A 25247-nucleotide genomic window follows, 5' to 3' on the forward strand; every position below is an offset into this window, starting at 1 on the left:
TTGTGTTACAGTATGTTAAATTTAATAAAAAAAAGTTGTTTCAAAAAGTCTAGGCACGAAAATCTAGGAAATTGCTATTGTTTGGCAAAAAACTAAATATTACGGAATGCATTCTAAAATTTTCGTAAACCTACTTTTATAATGCATTCGGTAAGTTTATCTGGCAACACTGGTAAAATTGGACATTCATTCGCAGGTTTCTGCATTTTCTGCTACTTATAAACATAAACAATAGATGGCGTCCAATGTCAATTGTTAATTTTAATGCTTGTAAACGATAAATTAATATTATTTGCAAATTTAATAAGATAAATAGAGATTTAAGGTAATAATCAATTAAAACCATTCACTTTCATTTAATTTTCCTATAAAAAATCTAGTTAAAGGGCGTGGTCAGCTTCTTAATTGGCTAATGGACGCGTCTGCGCTAAAACGCCATTGACATTATTGACAATCCGGCATCGTTTTCCTTTTGACAGTTCTTTTTCGTCTCCGTTAAGCATTCGTCAACATGGGTGAGTGTTCTGGCGAAATTTTTTTAATTATTTGATGGTAAATATAGTTATTTTTTGGCTAAATATTGCTATTTTATACCGAATAAGTGTCTATTAACGTGTAGTGGACAATATTTGCATGAAACGGTTTTTTTCCCTAAAAAATATCGATGTTTTTAGGGCGGGTGTATTGAACTTAACCTTTCGCTTTTCGATTTTTTTTATCTGCAATCATCGCGAAAACTAGTGAATATTTCGGAAATAAAACGCTTCTGCTATGTAATTGGGGCCCATATCAAACCAAATCCGTTAATATTTTCACGGGAAATTAAAAGATGGACTTGTTTATTTGCAGGTAAGCCCCGTGGGTTAAGGACCGCTAGGAAACACGTTAACCACAGAAGGGACCAGCGATGGGCCGACAAAGATTACAAAAAGGCTCATTTGGGTACCAGATGGAAGGCCAATCCTTTCGGAGGCGCCTCTCACGCCAAGGGAATTGTACTTGAAAAAGTGTAAGTTTTGACCGTTTGATTATTTTCATTCATTCAATTACATAAGGCATTTTGGGGCTATAAACATCTGCTTTATATAAGGTGCTTGGCCCGAAAGAATGCCAGATAAAATTGGGGCTCTGAACCATTGTGTAGTCGCCTAAATCGATTACTCACTCTGATATGCGCCCCACAGTTTATATTTAGGGATTCTTCATGAGCTGCTTTGCCACTCGCAGGATTTCCTGGTGACTGGTTATTTTTGAAAGGCCAATCACAGGAGAATTCTGTGCGTGGCTCGGTGGTACCAACTACTAGAACATTTTGATGGAGGCTAAAGAAAAAAGCAATTGTGATTTGAAAAAAATTGTTTGAATTATATTTTGCTTATTTTTAGAGGTGTAGAAGCCAAACAGCCCAACTCTGCCATCCGTAAGTGCGTCAGGGTGCAACTGATCAAAAACGGCAAGAAAATCACGGCTTTCGTACCCCGTGACGGTTGTCTCAACCACATTGAAGAAAACGATGAGGTCCTAGTTGCAGGTTTCGGTAGGAAAGGTCATGCCGTAGGAGACATTCCCGGAGTTAGATTTAAGGTATGTGAGGTTATTTATTTGCACTAATAGGTCTTAGATATGCATTTTGTGATGAAAAAAATTCAGAGCCAATCCCATGACTCCAACTGTGATTCTAACTTACTTATTTTCTGATTTTAATTGAAAATTATTAATGATTTAAATCAGTTTTAAGATTGCACTGTTTGAGTTTTTTATTTGTTTTTTACAGGTCGTGAAGGTGGCCAATGTGTCGCTCTTGGCCTTGTATAAAGAAAAGAAAGAGAGGCCCAGATCTTAGGTTTTAAGTTTTTTAAATATGAAGTGGACGTTAATAAAAAAAATATAAAACTCCTATGGTGTTTCCTTTAACCTTATAGACATTTTTGGTGTATTTTTTAAATAAATTAAAATTAATTTATTGATTAATGTGAAAAACTGTTTTTGAGTTTCATTTTTTGGGGAATAAAAGTCCTAACCTAGTTAAGTTTTATGTCTTGAAATGCCATCACAATTTGAGACATATTTGAGCCGTAATATATCTTGTCTAAACATTTCATTTAATAATCAAATTAATTCAGGTGACTAAGAACTTACTAATAGCTCCTTTAACAAAATGAATGAATTCCTGTTTTTAATAAAGGTACCAATATCCCTAAAAAATCCCTAGTATCATGAAGAGTCATAAAGGTAAATGCTACCGATTATAGACGTATTTCTATTTCATTAAAACTTAAGTAATTGTTATTTGGTCCGATATAGAAAAAGTTTCTATCAATGACTTATAAGAAGAGTTCTTTAGATGAGGAAATCGCTGATCTATTTCTAACAGTCAATTCTATTCTCGCCATATGATTTCACTAATCATCACCATCATTTTAACACCAATAAAGGCCAGAATACTTTTTCATTGAAGTTTTACTACATTTTTTCATTGAAGTTTTAACCTTGACCGTTGCATTACATTTTTAATCTCTCTTCAAATAGGAGTGATTTCAGATTCTTGGAAAAAGAACTTTATTAAACCTACCTCTAAGTCAGATGATATAGCCTCTATCATCATCTCATATCGTCGCCTTGCATACAAAGGGGCGTAACTCATAATTTGATTTTTTTTGGATTTCGCCCGGAGGTTGACAAATTTGGTGTTTTCTAGCTGCTCTCAAAAGGGCGTAACTCAATATAATTTATTGCCTGGGTTATGCACGCAAACTGTTTAGGCGTATCTCATCAAGTCATTTTAAAACAGCAGACAAAAAGGCGTATGTAACATGGTAAACTACAGTGTGAAAAAGACTCCAGTTCAGAAAGCTCAACAGACAATCTACCATTAGACCTTGTTCGAGACATGCTGAAAACGAAAGAAGCAGCTGTTAGTCAAACTTTTTGACGTAAATTAGTTTGTTCCAAAAGATATGTTAAAAGCTACAATGTGACAGGAGACGATCAGGAAGTAAGAGAGCCCAATGAACCAAATAGCACATTGTTATTTGGTAGTGATAACTCAGATACAGATCCAGCCTGTGTACAGATGTGTTCATTGAAAGGATGCAAGAGAAAAGGCGATAACCTCTGCAGGTTTTGTGAAGATAATAAGTGCGAAAGTCATTTTAGGCAATTATGCCGTAGACATAATATGAGTCAACATGAGCCAAGTAAAATATCGCTTTCAGCTCAAAGAGGAACCAATGAAAAAGCACCTTTAGAACCTCAAACTTGCGAAACAAAAAATTGTAAGGAGGAAGTGTGGAGTGCATGCAATTGTTGTCTTATCCTTCTTTATTGGGATCATTTTCTTGAAGACTCTCCTTGTGAAGAACACTGTCCTGCTTTTACATATTCTAGCTGCATTGTCTCTCCAGTAGAGCAGAATAAAGAAACATCAATAATTCCGCTCAGAACACCTGAAGAGTATACGATGGACGGATCCAGAAGGGAAGCTGAAACAAGAAAGGAGAAAAAGCTGCCAGTCTACAAAACTGCTTAAAGTTTAAAAAGATCTGGCCAACCTTACATAATACCAATATGTAAGGTTGATAGCTTTTGGTTTATTATAAGCATGAGTTTGGTTTATTATGGTTAAGGGCGTTAAGGAACCTACGTTTATTTTTTTGCGATAAGAATTTTTTTTAAGGCCAGGCCAGGATTTCCATTTTATTTTCTTTGAAGTACTAGGTTAATTTGAAACTTAATAAATGTTTAATTTTTCGAATAAAAGTTTGATTACCATGGGTTGTTGTTATTTTGCAAAGGGCGTAACTTTTTTAAAACATTTCGATTACAGCACACAAAAAGGCGTATCTCAATCTTTTCTTGATTTTTGGAAAAACTGGAAAACTTATCTAAAATGTTATATTAGCAAATTGTTCTAATCATAGATGCCCACATGAGCACAAAATTTAAGCCGCAAATTCCAAACCGTTTTCTCACAGCGAGAGGTTCTCTTGAGCCAACATCTTAAAATGCTTTTCCTGTAAAATACAAATATTTCAGATACGCCCCTATGTGTGCAAGGCATACTGAATTGATTATTGTTGCAACAACAATTTGAATAGCCTTGGATGCCTTGGGGAAAGATTTTCAGGTGGATACAATATACATTAAGTCAATTTCATGTTTGTGACCCAATATCTTCAATATTGCGGAGGGTTGTTGGGTGGGGTCAGAATTACAGAAATATTGTATGGGGAAAATAAAATTTAGGTTACCATTTTTTAAAAGATTCGTTGACGACATTGCCACGTGTATTCCAAAAACTGAAATAGAAAACATAAAAAGTACATTTAACAGTTTCCACCCTAAATTACAGTTCACTATAGAGTGTAAAACAAATAACAAACTTCCATTTCTAGACATTCTATTAATCAGAACAGAAGATAATACAATCATCACTGATTGGTATCACAAACCCACTTTCTCTGAGAGATTTCTTAACTACCAATCAAATCAAACAAATTAAAACTTTTAAACAAAAATTAAACATAATTAGCAACCTAAAATCCCGCGCAATAGCCTTATCTCACTCCAGTTTTCATAAAAAAATGTTAACAAAATTAAAGATATTTTACTAAAAAACAATTTTCTTCATAAACTATTAAACAAAATCCTAAACAACAACCCTACACCTATTAAAGTCAAAGAAAACCAAAACCATAAATTTGCAAAAATTCCTTATGTCAAAGGTTTGTCTGAAAGGCTATCAGGAGTTGTTTCTGATGATGAAGTCAGAATAGCGTTCAAAAATGAAAATACCATCAACAAATACTTCTCAAAACTCAAAGATAAAACACCAAATGAGTTACAAAGTGGCGTGGTTTATAAAATACCCTGTTCTGATTGTCAAGGTCTGTATGTGGGTCAAACGGGCAGGTACTTAAAAACCAGAATTAGCGAACACGAAAGAAGCGTAAAACCAACAAACTACGCAGCATCTAGGAAGACTGCTCTAGAAGAACACTCCTTCAATCAGCAACACCAATTTGATTTGAACAGCACTCGGATCATTGGCAGAGAATCAAATTATAAAAAAAGAATTTTACTAGAAATGGTTAATATAAAAAAGTATAAAGAAAGCATTAATAAAAAACAAGACACCGATGATCTAAATACAAGTTACTATAATTTAATTATATACTACCAAAAAGATAAAACTAAAACATAAAATTTATTTTTGTCAAAGAGTGTATTTTCAAATTTAGATCACACAGTGTATTAACAAATTAAGTTTCTGGTTTTGAACGTATAGATATATATATACATACATCTTCCTTATCTACTAATCCTTAACTTATTAACATAACATTGAATCATAAAAATTAAATAAATAAACGCTCGGAAGAATAAAAACATTTGTTTCTTGGCTTATTGTTGATTCTAGTTTGCCCACAATAACACCTACAAATTAAACCCATGTTAAAATAATTCTACGCTCCTATTATAAATGTGTTTTAATTATAACTTAAGAAACCTAGACTTAGGTAAGAGGTGTAAGTATATAAAAAAAAAAAAAAAAAAAAAAAAAAAATAATTTTATACTGTTTTTTTTTATAAATTTTTTTTTAACGGATTGTACCTGAATGTAACTTTAACTGTGTCGTGGTTTTTGTTTTTTGTTGTTTTAATTTTTGTAACTTAAAGAACATTTATTTTAATAGTGTTTTTTATGTACTTGAAATTACTTTGTTTTATCTCTGTAATTACTTGAATCCATTTCAGTGTCCTGAGGATGACTTAATATAAGTCGAAACGTCGACATTTAGGTAAACAGGTTTCTGTTTTATTTCTGACCCCACCCAACAACCCTCCGCAATATACATTAAGTCTTTTAAGGCATTTGATAGAGTACCACACAATATATTGCTTCATAAATATTATAAGCTGTTTAGAATTGATAGAACTGGAACTTTATTCTTTTGGTTCAGGTGCATATTATATGCAAGAAAAAGTTTATTGCCATAGAAAGCATCTGGCGTTTCTTAGGGGATCACACCTTGGACCCCTGCTTTTCAATGTTTTCATAAATGATAATGAATGTCTTTCTTGCTGTAAAATCACTCCCAAGACTGAAAAATTCCATTATAATCTGAACACTATTTGACTGGTGCCTGAGACATGGCACGTCACTGAATATCTCTAACTGTAAAACTATGAGAACAAGATTAAACAAAACAGTCTCAGAGATCTTAGTATTGCACTGCATTTCGATAAGATTGTTGCTAAGGCCTTTCAGATGTTTGGATTTATTAGAAGATGCACCCTGGAATTTATGCATATAAAGTCTTTAAAAATCCTTTACTGAAATATAAAGGATTTGTTACCAATTTCAAAAATTAGTATTCTCAATATGGTCTACGAACTGATAGGAACGCTACTTTGGGTATTTTAAATGTTACTCCAGAAATTTTTCAGTTTAAGGCTGTTCTAATGTGTGACTTGATTAAAGCATTTGACTAGGTGCTGCATGATCTATTAAGTAAGCTAGCATACTACCATTTTAGTCATGCTTACTGTACTTGTATTGATTTGTATTTAAGAGAGATCCCAGACCTTTAAGGTGGGTGTGTCCGAAACTAAACTACTCGACTTAAAAATTACCCTTTTTTTTAACAAGGTTTTAATATTCTGTTAAGACTTTAATGAGAACTTTTTTTCTCTTTGAATTTGATTTTTCTTGCAGAATGGACAAATATCCTGCCGTACATTGAACTCTGATGTATTAGAATCGCAATCTCTAGGTGTTTCTTCATCCTCGTGTGCAGAGGTACAAGATAAGTACTTGGTGTTGGTTGATTTGTTTAAATGCAAAAAAAAATTACTTTGATTACGGTTTGAATACTTTTATTCCTGTTTCTATTGATACTAACGATGATGTAGACTAGATTTATTTTTCAAAGTTGGCATAATTTTAATTAAAATCACACGGTTTTATCAATTGTTTTTGTTTTTTGAGATTCAGGTGGTTCGTTACTGTAACTGATGAATACATATCGTCTGGTTACAAGCGAAACCCAATAATTGTCTAATTTTTCATTTTTAACTATATTTTGATGTCATATGACTTTCAGTTTGCAGATCTAGGACAAGAGAGAGGGCAATAACCATCTACATTTCTGAAAAAGTAAATTATTTCGAGAAAAATGCCGATGGGACTAAATTTTTTGTGATAAGACTAAATTTGAGTCAACTGGGCTCAAGGCTTTAAAATTGCAATTTGCGACCAAGTTACTTGCGTACGATTTAAATCCCAATAATTTATAAAGACCCCATGTATTTCTCATCAACAGAGATACGAAATTTGTTTGAATAATCAATATACCTATAGTTCTGTCTTGAGTATTACCTCTTTATTGTTGTTTAAGCGTGTAGACTGGGGTAAATCAAATATAATTTTAACCGAGGAAAAATTCCCGATTATATAAATAAGCCCCGCAAATATACAGGGCGGTAAATTAAAACCATACATTAATTTTATTTAACGCATTTTATTAATAAATACACAGGTAACTTAACAGAAAAAAATATATATAGTTTATATTTAGAGCAGCCTTTTCGGTATAAAAAATTCCCTAACATTAACTTCCGTGAGACCAATCTTCCTCGGACATGCTCTCTTGCTCAGTGTTTCTGGCAAGCATATAATTGTCCATATCGATCGACCGGCAATTATTGATTGAGTATCGCAACTTTTCCGCCATCACTTCTTGACTGGAATACGGTGGCAGTCTCAATTGGAAGAAGCAAGTTTGCGCCGTTGGAAGACCGTTTATTGCTTTGTCCACCTTCATAACCTGGAAAATATTATCAGTACAGTTTTTATTGAAAGAAATATTGTTCTTTAGGATATACAGTTAGCATATATGAATATCTCAGTGGGGTAAAATGAAAATTACATTATTTTAGATTCCCAAAACAGCCATTAGAGGACCCAGCTTCTATGGCAAATAAAAAAATGGAATTTTTACAACATCTGCTAAAGTAAAGTGTAGACCAGAGTGAGAGAAGGTTGTTTAAATAGGTTAGGTTATTGTCTATATTGTCATTTAAGTAATTTGTAAAATATTTAGACAAGAGATTTGGTATTCATGTGAACTTACAAGCATACCAAAGCATAACAATTATTACTAAGCAATACTAGTTTTAAAATTCCCTCTCGTACCCTTAGAAAACCTGAAATATTTGAAAACGAATATCAACATACAAATTATGGCTCTAACATGACATTAAGATGATCTTTTTGGAAGCTCCCTGCAAGTTTTTAAGAAGAAATATAGTTTTAGATATAGAATAGAAAAGACTAATTTATACTAAGTTTTGTTCATGGGTTTATATATTATTATTATTTTATGATTTTATGCTCTTGATTTCAGATTACAGTGTAATTACTTTTATATACTTGAACCTGTTTTAGGTCGAGGAGAAATCATGACATAATCTGAATATAAAACGAAGCATCTGCAGAGCTTTGGAAATGATAGCTGAGTACAACTTTTTAAAACAATATTTTTGGTCAAAAATTACCCGAAGATTAACTGCACCTGCAACTGAATGCCGCCTACGCAGTTTTGTAGTTAGATTCAAGACTGCTCAATCCCTGTATAAATGCAAAAAAAGTTACATTTCATTCATAGTCATTACTCTAATTTTATTATTTTGAAAAGTTTTAGGATGGCACTGGCTCTCTAGGCTTGTCATTCTTTAACGCTTTTAAAAAGACCCTGAAGGCCTAAAAACATTTTTCCTTGCTAAAGCATTTTATTCCTTTAAAAAAACTTTTAAAAATACTTTAGCTCTAATTTTCATTTAATATAATAGTCTGTTTGTAGTGTGTAGTATAAGATTTAAAAAATATATATTCATTATTATGATTCATGAACTTTTTGCCAAATCACTCGAAATATAAAAATTGGCAAAAAGAGACAAATTTTATATCTTGAAATACTGTTTTTCAATCAAGTGCTATTGTTATTATCATCCCTGGAGTAAAGCGACTTACTTGGAATCTTTGGGATAAATCTGCCAAATTAGCAGGCAACCTGGACCTCCCCGATACAAATCTCATGAACAGCACCCTCTCGCTATCGGTAAAACTTTCCAAAATGTTCCACAGCCATTTGACCAATTGGTGATTCTCGTCTAGCTCCCTATACCGAACGATCTTCCTAAGAGCACTGATAGATATATGTGACATGCCGCAAACCAGTTGTTCCAAGTGTTCCGAAGTAGTCAGAGATAAGAGCGGTACAGGGATGATGCCTGACATTCCTTCTCTTATTGCAGCCACCTATAATAATCCATTTGAGTCCTGTAATTTAAATATTAAAGGGGAGCTTTTTACCTGGAGGTCGAATTCTTGCAAACGGTATTTTACCGCTTGTTCGTAGTATTGTGCCCTGTTGGCGAAGGTTAAAGGGATGTTTTTGCCTCCGTGGGTAATTGGTACGATCTGGAAGGAAAATGACAGTCGAATAAGATATTTTTTGTATTGAAATTTGTCTTTATCAAGTCGAAGAAGGAGAAGAAGAACAAAACGTTTTTGCGATCAGACATAAAATATAACTATAGTATCGCTCGACAACCAGATGTTATTATAGTTTTTATAATTAAAACCATTGTGTGACTAATAAATTAATTATTTTTGTTGCTTACACACTAGCAGTGTGATATCCTCAAAAACTAATAAATCAAATGGAATCATAAAAAAATACAGTTCCACTTTTTACAGTGTAAAGAAAAGCTTTAATTTTTCTATTCGACCTGAAGAAGGCCTAGATAGGCCGAAACGTTGATATTAAAAGAAAAAAAGTTTTGAAGAGCATTGAATTTTACTTCACCCCTTATCTAACTTAACCCTTAAAAGTTAACACAATTGAACTCGGTCACAAAAACAACACATAACAATCGACTTATGTTAAAGAGCCAGAAAGACCACTGTTGACCAAAAAAATTTGTTATGGTTCACTACTTTTTTTGTCTGCTTGTACGTGTAATGTTTATGGACAATGAGTTTTTACTTTTTATCGTCCTGAAGAAAACGGTTTGACCCCACATCCAACTGACTTAGTAAGAAGCATAAAGTAAGATGGTTATCTAAAGGGAGCTGTTAGATACTCTTGGTGTACTTTTAAGCGACAAACCTGAAATAAAGTAGCAATCGATGGTAAAGCATTTGTGAGTTACTTAGCCGATATCTTTGAAAAACTAAACATATTTAATAAGTAACTTTAAGGAACAAATAAAACTCTTGTTGATGCAAAAGCGATGATATTTGATTTCACTACTCATATTTTTATTGAGTTATGTCAGAAACATATTAATAACAAAAACTTTGAATAGTTTCATTGGCTTCAAAAATGTGAAGTAACTACTGATACCGCTTTACTTGTTATTGTTAATCATTTGAATATTCTATTGTCCGATTTAAAAGAAAGATGTTGTGATTTCAAACAAATTGATTTTCCAACATTGATGATGTCAGTGGACTTGTCTGATATATGTGAGGTAACAGAAATCAAATACCTAAAGTCAAACAAATTTGCAAAAAACTATTGCTACCGTTTCCACCTTCATTTTTAGCTGAATGTAGATTTATTGCTGTAAATAAAATATTACTGGGAAAAAAAAAAGAAATCTGGTGGATATGACATAACGTAGAGACTTGAAACTGATGATATTTCATTTCATTACCCATATTTTTATTGAGTTATGTCAGAAACATATTAATAACAAAAACTTTGAATAGTTTCATTGGATTCAAAAATGTGAAGTAACTACTGATACCGTTTTACTTGTTATTGTCAATCATTTGAATATTCTATTGTCCGATTTAAAAGAAAGATGTTGTGATTTCAAACAAATTGATTTTCCAACATTGATGATGTCAGTGGACTTGTCTGATATATGTGAGGTAACAGAAATCAAATACCTAAAGTCAAACAAATTTGCAAAAAACGATTGCTACCGTTTCCACCTTCATTTTTAGCTGAATATAGATTTATTGCTGTAAATGGAATATTACTGGGAAAAAAAAAGAAATCTGGGGGGTATGACATAACGTGGGGACTTGAAACTGAAGCTAGCCGAATTGGAATCTACTATAAAATCTCTGTGCAGTAAGCATCAAGCGCAAGGACCTCACTAAATTAAAATAATAAGTTAATCTTTATTAAAATTATTTGGAACTTAAATTTCGTTCGTTTTTTATACATAATCACTATGTTTCGTTAACAATTTACATCAATTTACATTTGTCATTAAATTTCTTAAGTGAACAATTCAATTTTTTAATAATAAAAATGATTCATAGTACATAAGGGGATACATGGCACAAAAAACGTTAGGAAACACTGGCTTAGAAACTCTTAATATATATTGATGTTGGCTTTCTAGAAGAGGGAAAGCTTATTTAACAAACCGTATACAAATTATGATTCTGAATAAATACATAGTGCTTAAAAAAATCACAATGACTAAATCCTGGTTAAAAAACAATCGAATTAAAAAAACGGCGGGCCACAAAAATCACTTTCAGGAAATAATTTGCTCTTCTCATTAAACCAGTAGTAAGTGGTAAGGTGCACCTCAAAGGGAACTTCTTTACCGGCCAGGAGGCACCGTAACTTGCACAACTCAGACTTTTTTTTTTAATTAAATAAATAAATCAAGTTTTTGGGGGGAAATTAGATTTTTTTTAAGTAAACAGTTTTTGCCCGATTTTAATAAAAATTGGATAAAAACTAAGAATCTTGAAAATAAAAGTTCAAATGTCTCCATACTTTTCTGTATAAATACGGAAGTAATTTTTTTAAACGGAAATTGCACTTTTTTATTATCTGGTCTCTAGTTACAGTGGGGTCTAGATAAAACAACGAAGACATTTCTGGAAGAGATTTTTACCATTAACGGACGTGGCCAAATTTTGAATCCATACTTTTCGACAAAATCGATCTCATTTCGTCGTGTGACCTGTAGAAGCTCATCTCTCTTAAGGGATGAATTCACCTCATTATAATAGATTGAAACTTGTGAAATCTATAATTTGATTAAGGGTCTATGAAACATTACTATGCTTTGTTTATTATAGTCTCCACAATTCTAAAACTGAAACTTCTACTTCAAAAGCATTTTTTCAATACTTTAAAATACCAGTCTTTGACCTGATAGGGATGAATTGTTTCTATTAAAGTGACATTAACTACTTAAAATAGTAAAAGCCCAACAATAACTTCAAACCGGTCATAACCGGAGAAGTATAACTGACATTATAGCCTTGCTAATAGATAACTAATAGTTGTTCCCACAAACACTCGATCTAAATTTGAATTTATTTTGCTTTTCACTGACCTTTCCGGTGCAACTCTGGCCCTCGAACACCTGCAACGGAATCACCTCAGAGAAATAATCGGCAGTCACGCCCGACTTATCAATGTCCCGAATGCTGCGCAACGTTTGCACGTACATCGAATCGGTATCTTCTAAATCTTCGACGGCGACCGATTCGCCCACTATTAGTTTCCATATCAGAGGCGCCAGGGGGATCGCTAGCGGTTTTTTCGTTCTTATTGCCACCCCAAACAGGATGCCTATAAGAAAAGGGTCAGTAATTCCTTATCAAGAATATTCTCAAGACTTACCTACGAACTTGAACCAACTGAGGTGCTGAACCGACGTTAATTGGGGGTTCAGTAGGTACTTGTCTCTATTGAAACCCTCCTCGTTGCGGGCGTTAGGGGTTGGTACCAGCAAGGGAACCGCATTACTGGTGATTTCTTGGCACATTTCCGTTATCGTATCGTCAAAGACCCCGCCGGCGTCATCGGCACCTTCGCCCACCTAAAAACCAGAAAATTAATGCTGGAAATACAAGCACTAACCCAGATGGCTTTCAACATCCGTGTCACCTATATCTGATTTCTTTCATTTATTTATATTTTTGTTAAGAGTTTAAGACACAGAGCACCATTTTTTATTATTCAAATTACACCAGCTTATTAACTCTTTCTAAATTTCTTTGTAAACCATGACAATCCTACACTGAACTTATTTCCATGTATATTTTAAAGTTATCAGGAAAACATAAGGTATTTGATTACCTACAGAACTTAACATGGCATTTATAGAAATTTAAAACAAATAATATCCTAAATTGGAGCCTTGAGAAACCCCAATGGTTCTAGAATAAACATTTTACTTAGCACCCTTGTTGACTTCAACATATTGCTGCTTGTCATTTAAATAGGAAACAAAGAATTTAATTAAAATTGTCATATTACTTTTATATAGAGAATTTACTTTATCAAAAGCTTTTTCCATATCAGTATAAACTACATCAATCTGCCTTTTATTAAAAGCATTGTGTATATATTGGCAAAATGTTATTAAGTTAATGAATGTTGATTTTTTCGTTAAAAAATCAGGTTGATATAGTTTACTATACTTTACTTTATCACATAATCGATCAAAAAAGATAATTTTAAAAACTTGAGACACTAAGTTTAAAAGAGAAACAGATCGATAGGTGATCACTTCATTCCTGTCTCCCTTTATCTTGGCCTAAATCTTATTTCACTGCAACATCCCTGGAATGAAGAGAAAGTGTAGCAGGTTTATAATCTTAAATAAAACTGATTTTATTTCAGCCGACTTTTAGCTCATATTCAAGGCTGCTCTTGTTCAACAAGTAAAGTTACATTTTGTAATAATTTTATAATGTAAATAATAAACCTTATTATTACTATTATTATTATTATTATTATTATTAGACCTATGCATGCAATGCGTTTAAGCTATCTGAAAACAAGATCTCACTTACCAGTTTCACTTTCCACGCCCTAGAAGGTAACCTTAAGTCTTGAGGGTTAATATCCACCACTTGCTTAGCGATTTGTAGAAATATCGGCTTCACTTTACGACCCTCTTGTGATATTCTGCGTACGACTATGGGAGGTCCGTAATTCTTGCCTTGCACCATCGTTTTACCGATGCATCGTACGAAAGGCAACGTGTACACCCTGGGTGCAAAGAGAGGGCGCAATTTCGGCGAAATCAGGCCTTCGAGGGGAGGCACGTTGAATTCCTGCTGTTGAGCACTTAAGGGCATAAAGGTCCAACAAGAATACAACTTATCCGAGAAATTGTAGAGAAATTTCAGTCTGGAAGGTAGAGAGAAAGTCTTAAATTTTGAAGTACGGGGCGGTACAGATTATTTGACGAACGTTATATGTTTTTTTGTAAATCGTTTATGTCGGAACTTAGGAGTATTAATGAAACATTATTAGTTTAGTGCGACGTTTCGCCGGTTTAATTTCAGCTTTCTTAGGCACTGAAGTAAAGAAATGGACTAACAAAACAAAATAGGGAGCAGGAAAATAGGAGACTACAGTTATATTTTTTTTATAAAGATAATTTCACTGCAAAGTGGAGCTTAATTTCAGCTAAATTATATAAAATAAGATACTCATCTCAACCCAATAAACTAATATATATTACCTGGCTTGAATAGATTCAATAGGTAGCCCCACTAAATGATCGTATTGGGGTGGTATTTCGCTGGGTAAGCCGAAAGTCAAGCTTTGCGTGACACCCGGTATTCGTTTCGGCAATGGGGTGGCCGTCCAGGCCGCACTGTGCGTCCTACCAGTAGAAATCTGCTTAATCCCTTTGTTAGAGAGCACGCTAATCACTTCCGGTTCACGGACTAGGGAAACAAATGGCAAACCGCATTGTCCCTCCGTGTTCATACCCCAACCGAAAACCTAAAATAATTTAAAATTGTAAATGTTCTTTCTCCTATATTATGATTCTCAACATAAAGAGCCAGATAATGTTAGGGCTTTTCGAGATTTTTTTGACCTATATCTGCCTCTCAGTTGCTTAAAATGACGGTTTTAGTATGTAACCGAATAAACTTTGAAATAAAAACGCAATTTTTCGATTCGATTTCGCGATTTTAAGCTATGTGGGGTTTGATTATAATGCACTTTCTCTCATTAAAAATTATTTAACAAACCGGAAACAGTTTGTTGAAACCAGCAAAGGTGTATCATCCGAAGGTACACTGGTGTGTGGGGTACCACAAGGCTCTATCCTGGGGCCAATTTTGTTTTGCATTTATACTTGTAACCTTACTAGTTGCCTAAAACATTGCAAAGCTCATTTGTATGCAGATGATACACAACTATATTTTTCAAGTTTTCCTAAGCAAAAACAAAGTGCTACCAGCAAAATTAATAACGATCTGGAATGATTGATTAGTATTTCTACTAAACACAATTTAGTTATAAATGCATCAAAATCAAACTTTTTAATTTTTGGTAAGGATCGGAGAGCACTTAAAGAAGATCTAATTTTAATGGCTTCTGCGGAACGACTTTCGCATTCTGATTATTCTCGTAATTTGGGGCTTTATATTGACACCAACCTTCGATACAAACAGCATGTAAGTAAATGTATTCAATTGGGCTATGCAAATTTGAAAAGGTTGTTTCCATCTAGGCATTTACTTTCAATATCACAAAAAATAAACTTATGTGATGCACTAGTGCTGAGTCATTTTAATTTTCCTGATGTAGTGTATGGGCCATGCTTGGATCAAACAGATAAAGACAGAATACAACGGGTTCAAAAATCTTGTTTACGATTTATATACGGTATTCGTCGCCGCGAACCGGTAAGCTACAAAATGCGTGAAACCAAATGGCTCTTTAAGTCTCTAAAAGTTTCTTTCATTCGGTAATTCATTCTAATTGTCCCTCGTATTTGACAAACAAAATTCTATTCCGAACGGATGTTCATTCCTTAAATTTGAGGCATAGAGGATTAATCTCTCCGCCGCTGCACACAACATCTTTTTACGAACGATCTTTTTCATTTAATATATATATCGTATATAACCAAATACCTGAAAGATTCAAAAAATTATCATTAGACGGATTTAAGTTTTAATATAAGAAATTTTTACAAGAATAGAATGATTCCCTGTTTTTATCGCATTCATTTGGCACTGAGCGTTATTGTGTTGTTATAGTAGTTATTATTACACTAGTAATGTCAATATACATGTTATATCCGATTTTCCCACAACAAATGTCACCTTCACAAAGTCACCCAGTCCTTGGTTCTCACCGGATCAAATAACACTTATCTAAACCAGATAAGTCACTTCCCAGACGCCGGATCAGCAGACACCCACACACACGGTCAACCAAGATGCCTGTTCCCACTGAATCGGCATATTTTACGTATAAATAGGATCACAAAAACTATTGTATAAGATTTAATTAGATTAGACTCTTTAAGTTAAGTCATGATACTGTAATTTTTGATTTTATATAATAAAAATATTTTTTAAAAAGTTAATTTTAAAATCAGTGATATAACAATTGGCGCAGTCGATAGTAGGATCTGACAACGTTGCTAGAACACGAGCATTCTAACTAGTAACGGTGGATCCCTATCCTTTAACAGAAAAAGAACCATAAAAGAATCCCGAAGTCATAATTCTTCACGTCCTGACGTCCTCACTCACGGCGAACTACGGAAGGAACACCTGGTGAAGCCCCTGGTAGTTAAATCGGCGTAGAGAACAAGACGATCAACTAGATGATTTCCTTACTGTAAGTACAATATTGAATCATCACGTGTTTATATTTTATTGTTTTATAATTTTATTGATTTGAATATTTAATCAAAGTTAGTCAAACTGCACGACTATTTAATATTTATGATTTGATTATTCTGTTAATCAGAAAAAGAGAAACTAAACTTCAATAAAAGAAGTATTTAAAAATTTTAAATAACAATACATTTATCTGTAATAACAAATAATTACTTTTTCAATTATTTTTAAGTTAAAATATTTACAAATTGCTTGTAGTTTTATTTTATTTACTATCGATTTATTGATCACCATGACAGACAACGATAATAATGTTGCGAATAATGCTGCAGAAATAGAACCATATAAACTATCAGAAATTTTCTCAATAATTCCTGAGTTTGAAGGAGATCAAATTTTTCTTCAAACATTTCTTAATGCTTGCGATTGTGCTTATAACATGTCCACCAGAAATCAGAAACATCTATTAGTAATTCATATCAAAAATAAATTACGCGGAAGAGCAGCACAGCTAATAAGCTCTAGAAACCCTTTATCATACTCAGAAATAAAGCATCTACTTAACTCTCATTTTGGTGATACTAGAGACCTATCCTCACTCATTCAGGACTTGCAACGCGTTAAACAAATAACAAACGAATCTCCTTTAACATTCCTAAATCGTGTTCAGACCTTAAATGCAAAAATGCATGCAAATATTCAGAAATCTAATTTGTCAACTGACGAAAAACAAGCACAAATAACCCTAATCGAATCAATGGCACTCAGTACCTTACTAACAGGATTAGAACCCAGAATTGGTCATATCATTCGAGCAAGTAACCCAAGAGATCTTTTAGAAGCCCAGGTTCGCATAAGACGTGAACTTCAACTGTCTTACTTTGAAAATCAAAAAGCTGTTAAACCGAACCCTCCTAAACCAATTTCTAATCAACCAATAAACAAAAGACCCAATCTTCAACCACCCAAATGTCATTCATGTGGCCGCATTGGTCATTATGCTAATGAATGTCGCTCACAACAACGACCAAATTATTTTCAAAATGGCAACAACAACAATTTCCAAAGACCCCTCTTTAATAACAATCAGCCTAATCCTATTCAACAAAATAGACCCAATGAACAAAGACCCCACTTTTCATCTTCTAACCCACAACCAAATAATTTTCAATCACGTCCTTCAGTAATACAAAGAAATCCAAATTTAAATCCCGACAAGTTTAGAGCCCATTTTGTCAATCACGATCCTAACTATGAAAATAGCTACCCTAATAACTATTATCAATCACACGATAGATATGATTTTCCCTCAGAATTCAACCAATACGATCAATCAGCAGATCAGATCGATATCCAAAATTATCAGGATTTTCTATCCCTATCCAATCAAAACCACCCACCAGACCTTACGTCCAATATGACCCACGAATCAGAAAACCAGTCAGAAATGACAGAAATCCAAGACCAAATTCAGACATTGAATCTAGACGATTTCGACCCGTCACTGAATTTCCCGGAACAGAATTTTATGTAAACCCCCTTTTAACAGTCAATCCTAAAAACTTATACTACATTACAGACGCAACAAATACCTTAAAACTATTAATCGATACAGGTGCAGGTATTTCAATATTTAAAGAAAATGCCGTGAAAAATTTTAAACAACGTTTTCCCGAAAAAGTTTCTATCCAAGGTATTACCGCTGAAAAACTTCTTATTACAGAATCGACCCTTGTACCCTTTAAAGTCGGAGACCCACATAAAGTCTATATATACAATTTAGATATTGATTTTGACGGAATCTTAGGTCTTGATTTTTTGGAACATTATAAATGCACTATTGATTTAAACAACAAACAATTAATAACTTATTTTAAAACCGTGCCACTTTACAAAATTGAGAAATCTACAGAATTTAAAGAAGAGAGAGGAAGAACTCTAACTAAAAGAAATTATCCAAATAAAATTAATATTCCAGCCAGAACAGAACAAATATTCAAACTTAAATGCAATCTCTCAAATACAGACGCTATTTTATCTAGACAAGAAATCGAAAAAGTCCACATCCCTAATGCTTTAGTTCACATAAATACAAATGGTGAATTTTTTACGTCAATAGTCAATGCTAATGCTATCCCTAAAAGTATAGAATTTTCCGATATTCAAATTGAACCTTTTGTTTCACATACCCTACTAAATTACAATACTTCTGAAATTCAATCCAATTCTTCCAGCAATCGAATTAAGAATATCAAAAACCAACTTCGCACAGAACATCTAAACGAAGAAGAAACTGAACTTATTACTAATCTTTGTCTTGAATACGAAGACATATTTTATCTCGAAGGCGATATACTTTCTTTCACTAATGAAATCAAACATCAAATTGAAACAAATAATGCCAGGCCCATTTTCACTAAGTCCTATAGATACCCTCACGTCCATAAAGAGGAAGTAAAATCTCAAGTAAGCAAAATGTTAGATCAAGGCATTATCAGGCCCTCTATTTCCCCATGGTCCTCCCCAGTTTGGGTTGTGCCAAAAAAAATGGATTCTTCTGGAAAACAGAAGTGGAGAGTAGTCATCGACTACAGAAAACTTAATGAAACTACCGTGGATGATAAATACCCACTACCCAACATCTCTGATTTACTTGATCAACTTGGAAAGTGTCATTATTTCACTACACTTGACCTCGCATCTGGTTTTCACCAGATAGAAATCGACCCCAAAGACATTCCGAAAACAGCATTTTCTGTTGAAAACGGTCATTATGAGTTCATCAGAATGCCGTTTGGTCTTAAAAATGCCCCGTCCACCTTCCAACGCGTCATGGACAATATCCTCCTTGGCATTTTAAATGAACGCTGTCTTGTCTATATGGACGATATAATCGTTTACTCATCCACAATTCATGATCACATTAACCGACTAACCGATGTTTTCAAACGCCTAAGGAAATCCAACCTTAAAATTCAACCAGACAAGTGTGAGTTCCTTAGAAAAGAAGTAGCTTACCTTGGCCATTTGATAACACAAGAAGGAGTAAAACCAAATCCCGAAAAAATTAAATGCATAAAAAATTTTCCAACATTAAAATCTCCGAAAGATATTAAGTCCTTCCTTGGTCTTACTGGCTATTATCGACGGTTTATCCCAAATTTCGCCAAAATTTCTAAACCATTAACAAGATTACTCCAAAAGGATGTACCTTTTGACTTTGATGCAGATTGCAGACATGCTTTCGACGAGCTCAAAAATGCGTTAATTTCAGACCCAATTTTAATATATCCAAATTTCGATGAACCATTCCTTCTAACCACTGATGCGAGTGCATATGCAATAGGCGCTGTCCTATCTCAAGGCCCCGTTGGCAAAGATTTACCCATTGCCTTTGCGTCAAGAACACTATGCAGTGCTGAAACAAAATATTCCACCATTGAAAGGGAACTCCTTGCAATTGTGTGGGCAGTAAAGCAATTTCGTCCATACTTATATGGAAGAAAATTTACTCTAGTCACTGACCATCGCCCTCTCACGTGGCTCTTTTCAATTAAAGACCCCGGAAGCAGATTAGCACGCTGGCGTTTAAAGTTAGAAGAATATAACTACAAAATTATTCATAAACCTGGAAAAGTAAACAAAAACGCGGACGCCCTTTCTAGAATTAAAATTAATCATTTTCAAGATTGCTCAAATTTTCAAAAGAAGATTTCAATTTTCGCTTCAAACGAAGACGATTCTGACTCAACCCTAAGTGCTGATGAAAAATCAGATGAAGTAATAGTAGACGATAAAAAAATAACTGAAGAATATAATAATTTTGCCCATTTATACGAAACAACATCTTTAATTGACTACTCTAAAATCGAAATTTCAAATGAACAACTTTTAGAAAATACTCATAAAAGAATAGTCACCTTTTTTTGGCAAAACAAACTAGAAGAGCTTCATCATAAAATATTAGATGATATCTTTGAAGAAGACGCTAACTTTGGAGCAAACCAAATTAATATATTTTCTAGCAGATCTGTCAAAAATCGAAATTATTTAATAATTCCCCTTCCTTTCGATCCTGAAATGGTAGTTCAGCATTTGTTTTACGTGATTTATACGGGACAAAATAAATTTGATATGTCAATCACTTACTACGTTGAAAACCGCCTTGAATTACCTATTTTAGAAATTTTATCTTACGTTTTCGCCGACAAAGACATTAAAATCAAAATTTGCCAAAATCTCATTAAAACTCCCGACGCTGACGAAATTCCCCAAATTCTAGATCATTACCATCGCGGTAAAACTAACTTACACCGTGGCATTAATGAAACGACACGTCGAATAAAAGAAAAATACAATTGGCCAGGTCTTTCAAAAGACGTTGAAAATCTTATAAAATCATGCGAAACCTGTCAAAAAGTTAAAGCCTGTAGGAAAAACCTAAACAACCCTCTTGTAATAACCGAAACTCCTAAAACACCATTTGAACGTATTAATCTCGATATTTATGAATACCCAACTAGAAATTACGCACTGACCATAAGAGATGAACTCACTAAATTTACGCAGGCATACCCTTTAAGTGACAAAACTGCCAAAACAGTAATCAACACCCTTCTATTATTCTTTCAACATTATGGCACTCCCTTAAGGATCCATGCAGATTATGGCCGTGAATTTGACAATATCCTTATGAAAGATCTTTGCGAACTCTATGAGATAAAACTAACATTTTCTAGTGTAAGCCACCCTCAATCCAATGGCTCAATCGAAAGATTTCATGCAACTTTAGGAGAAATGATTCGGGCTAATCAAGCCGAAAATCCAAACGATCACCCTTTCAACATATTACCATATGCTGTTATTTGTTATAACAACACAAAAAATAAAACACACGGATTCACACCATATGAGCTTATTTTTGGGCATACGTCCTCCAGACCTCCTGAAACCATCTATAATGAAAAAGCTTTAATATCTAAATATGTACGAGACTTAAGCAATCGAATGCAATACTTCTATAAAGTTGCACGATCTAAAACTGATAGAAAAAAAGAAAAAGCTAAGGAACGTTTTGATCAACATCTTTCCCAAAACCCTCCAAACTATCAAGTAGGTAATAAAGTATATATTAAAGAATCTCAAATTGCAAATAAAGCAGCGAATAAGTTTAACGGACCCTTTGAAATTCTCGAAATTCTTAAAAACTCAGCAATTGTATTAAATCCCCAAACAAATCAAAAATCAAAAATAAATTTTGATAGAATGAAACCCTATCATGAGTAAATTCTCTTTCAGATTCTTCGGACTGTTTCCAGTCATCCTTTGCCAATATTCCATAACACCGATCAACAATACCATTGGAATCTTCTTTCACGAAGAATCAAAATTAAAAATTTCTAATAACAAATGGACCCTTCTTGTTTATAAAGATTTAGAACTAATAAAAAATACAATAGAAAATAATGATAAAATACTAAACAACCTGTTAAACACCCTCGATGAAGACGTACCTCGAATGTTAGCTTTTAAGACGGAAGTCCAAACTCACGTTAGTCTCCTTAGACAAATATCAAACTCCATAAATCAAAAATACTCAGACATTATGGTTGACACACGCAAATACATTTTTAGAGAAAAACGTGGATTAATAAACGGTATGGGATCAATTTGGAAATCCATAACTGGAAATCTAGATGCCTCAGACGGTGAATATTTTAATGAATGGATAGACAAACTAGCACGTGACGAACATGAACTAGAGAACCTCTTAAAAAATCAAATTTCCGTAACAACCTCAGTAATAAAGAACTTTAACGCCACCATCCAAAAACTTCAAGTTGACGAGGAAACATTTAATAAAGATATAGAGGAAATTAGGAATTCAATAATGGATATTTCTGATCAGCTTAAATACTACTCATCCCAAATCGCAATTTTAAACATTTGTGAATCATTAATGGAGAGCTATTCATTTATTGAAAACTATCTTAATGATGTCATAAATGCAATAACTTTCGCAAGATTAAAAATACTACATAGTTCAATCATCACCCCGCAAGACTTAATTGAGTCCTTAAAGCACATATCACAATCATTACAAACCAATAACCTTCCATTACCAATCTACACTTCTAGTGTGGCTCAATATCTCGATATAATAGAACTACAAGCATACCAAATAGATTCTAGAATAATTTTTGTTCTCAACATACCACTGGTAGATCCTGAAAAATATACTTTGTTTAATTTGTATCCAATTCCAATATTGGATAGTCGAACAGGTCTTCATCATATTTTAACTACATCATATAAACACATTGCGCGAAATGATGATTCACTGTTGTATGTAACAATCCGGAACCTAGCAACATGTAAATCTCTTGGAGGAAGAACAAAACTATGTTCCAGTATTCTTCCATATCCAATAGACACAGACGCCATCTGTGAAGCCCAACTCCTCAGACAACTAAGTAATCTACCCAGGACATGCCAGACTTCCATAATACTTGCAAAAGATTACAACATCCAAGAAATTAGCCAAAACTTATGGCTAATAGCCGTTGCTGACCCTCTTCCCATAACAATCAAATGTAGTACCAGAGATATCGTCACGAAAATCACTAACAACAATACACTCTTGAAACTCCAACCTGAATGTAATGCATTTGTTGGCAGCACGAGAATCCACGCCCAAAAACAGATTGACACACATGACAACATCACTTATAGCAGTCATCCAGTTATTATACCCTATAGCTGCTGTGACCACATACCAGAAAAAATACATTTGCCCGATTTGAAACCACTTAAACTGAATAAATTGAACGTAGAGGACCTCAACATAGCACAACATAAGCTAAACCAATATTCTGACGAACTGGACCGGCTCATAAAGCAACCTTTTGTTAACAAACACATAAGCTGGTTTACTATTTTAACAATAATCTTGATTGTAGTATTGCTCATCCTCTACATCACCTGTAAATGCAAAAAACGAAGAAATCTCAAAATAGGAATCGCCACTTCAAGCGATGACTATCCTCCTTCACCACCTAAGCATCCAGGCAATACTTTTACCAGACAATGGAGGAAGATCCTCCCCAGAAGAAGACCAAGCATCCATATTGGAGATCTCGTAGAAGAGGGAGAAGAACTAGAGCTCAACCCGAACAAACAGATGTGTTAAAAAGTTGCTGTCACCCATCAACTTTTTTCTTAATGGGGGAGCTGTTATATCCGATTTTCCCACAACAAATGTCACCTTCACAAAGTCACCCAGTCCTTGGTTCTCACCGGATCAAATAACACTTATCTAAACCAGATAAGTCACTTCCCAGACGCCGGATCAGCAGACACCCACACACACGGTCAACCAAGATGCCTGTTCCCACTGAATCGGCATATTTTACGTATAAATAGGATCACAAAAACTATTGTATAAGATTTAATTAGATTAGACTCTTTAAGTTAAGTCATGATACTGTAATTTTTGATTTTATATAATAAAAATATTTTTTAAAAAGTTAATTTTAAAATCAGTGATATAACATACATATATGTGTATGGCGTGTGTGTGGAATAGTAAAGGATTGTGTTATGACTAATATAGATAATATTGTATTATTTTGTAAATATGTATATTTATAGATAATTTAGACTTATTATTTTGTTTTTTTCTTTTTGAGATTTGTAATTTACTTTGCACAGGGGGTTAAACCTGTATCTTTTTAAAATTGTTTTTTAACCTCCTTTTTGCCATTTTTGTAAATAGATATAGTTTAAGATAAATAAATCCGTTAAATAGTATTATGTAATTAGTGGCAAATAAAAGACTTATTATTATTATTATTTTCACAAAACTCTGATAGTAATAAAGAAATTAAATGAGTATATACAGGGTGTCTCACGACGAATAGACGCGATCGATATCTCGGAAACTAATTTTCCAAAAATTTTGAAAATTTGGCAACATGGCACAGTCGATGGGGGCTACACAACTAAAATATTTTGACAGTTGTGACGTTTCCGGTTATACCGGAAGTAGGTGTTAACTTCGTTATTTTAAATAGAACACCCTGTATATTTTTACATTTTTGACTTTTAGGTGAAATTCTAAGTATATTTTGTGTATAATGTCCTATACCTAAGTGTAACCGTTTTTGACATATTTTTAATTTCATGTCAAAAACTATGTTTATATGCCCTAACATAATTACCGATTACTCCCTTTTAGTAGCCTTCATTTATTGGTTAGTTTTGGTTTTATTTTAGAAGAAGGACCACTTTAAAAGACTAATATAATATTTGGCTAAAAAAAAGATACAGGGGGGTCAAAAACTAGCATTAAAAATTAAAATGAAAAAATCATTAAAAGTCAATTTTTTTAAATGGAAACCCCCTATTTTTATAATTTTTTCATAAAGATAATTAAAAATAAGGTTAACTTTGTATAAGGTTATCTAGTCCAAAAATTGATAGTTTCCGAAATATTGGCAGTTTAAATTTGGCCTAATATTAAAAGCCGTATAGTAACACGGCTCAAGGATTGTTGATTAGTTGGGCATGACGGTTGTCATAATAACTGCTAGAA

General features: G+C 33.5%; 2 protein-coding genes across 4 annotated transcripts in view; one reads left to right on the top strand and one right to left on the bottom strand.

Annotated features, from left to right (window-relative positions):
• Positions 1-359: 359 nt before the first annotated feature.
• Positions 360-1897, top strand: LOC126736049 (40S ribosomal protein S23). Its single transcript, XM_050440246.1, has 4 exons — positions 360-515; positions 850-1009; positions 1386-1584; positions 1775-1897. Exons 1-4 carry the CDS (start codon positions 512-514, stop codon positions 1841-1843), a joined length of 432 nt encoding a protein of 143 aa, XP_050296203.1. The 5' UTR covers positions 360-511; the 3' UTR covers positions 1844-1897.
• A 5606-nt stretch (positions 1898-7503) lies between these two features.
• Positions 7504-25247, bottom strand: part of LOC126735863 (probable E3 ubiquitin-protein ligase HERC1) — a 111986-nt gene continuing 94242 nt past the window's right edge. For all 3 annotated transcript variants that reach the window (XM_050439953.1, XM_050439952.1, XM_050439951.1), the window contains 7 exons: positions 14527-14792; positions 13850-14189; positions 12672-12870; positions 12382-12620; positions 9377-9484; positions 9035-9322; positions 7504-7829 (listed from right to left, as the gene is read on the bottom strand). In XM_050439953.1, coding sequence (XP_050295910.1) covers positions 7614-7829; positions 9035-9322; positions 9377-9484; positions 12382-12620; positions 12672-12870; positions 13850-14189; positions 14527-14792 — 1656 coding nt within the window. In that variant the 3' untranslated portion in view covers positions 7504-7613. The remainder of the gene's footprint in view (positions 7830-9034; positions 9323-9376; positions 9485-12381; positions 12621-12671; positions 12871-13849; positions 14190-14526; positions 14793-25247) is intronic.

This window comes from Anthonomus grandis, chromosome 5 (genome assembly GCF_022605725.1).
Source record: "Anthonomus grandis grandis chromosome 5, icAntGran1.3, whole genome shotgun sequence".
Lineage (NCBI taxonomy): Eukaryota > Metazoa > Arthropoda > Insecta > Coleoptera > Curculionidae > Anthonomus > Anthonomus grandis.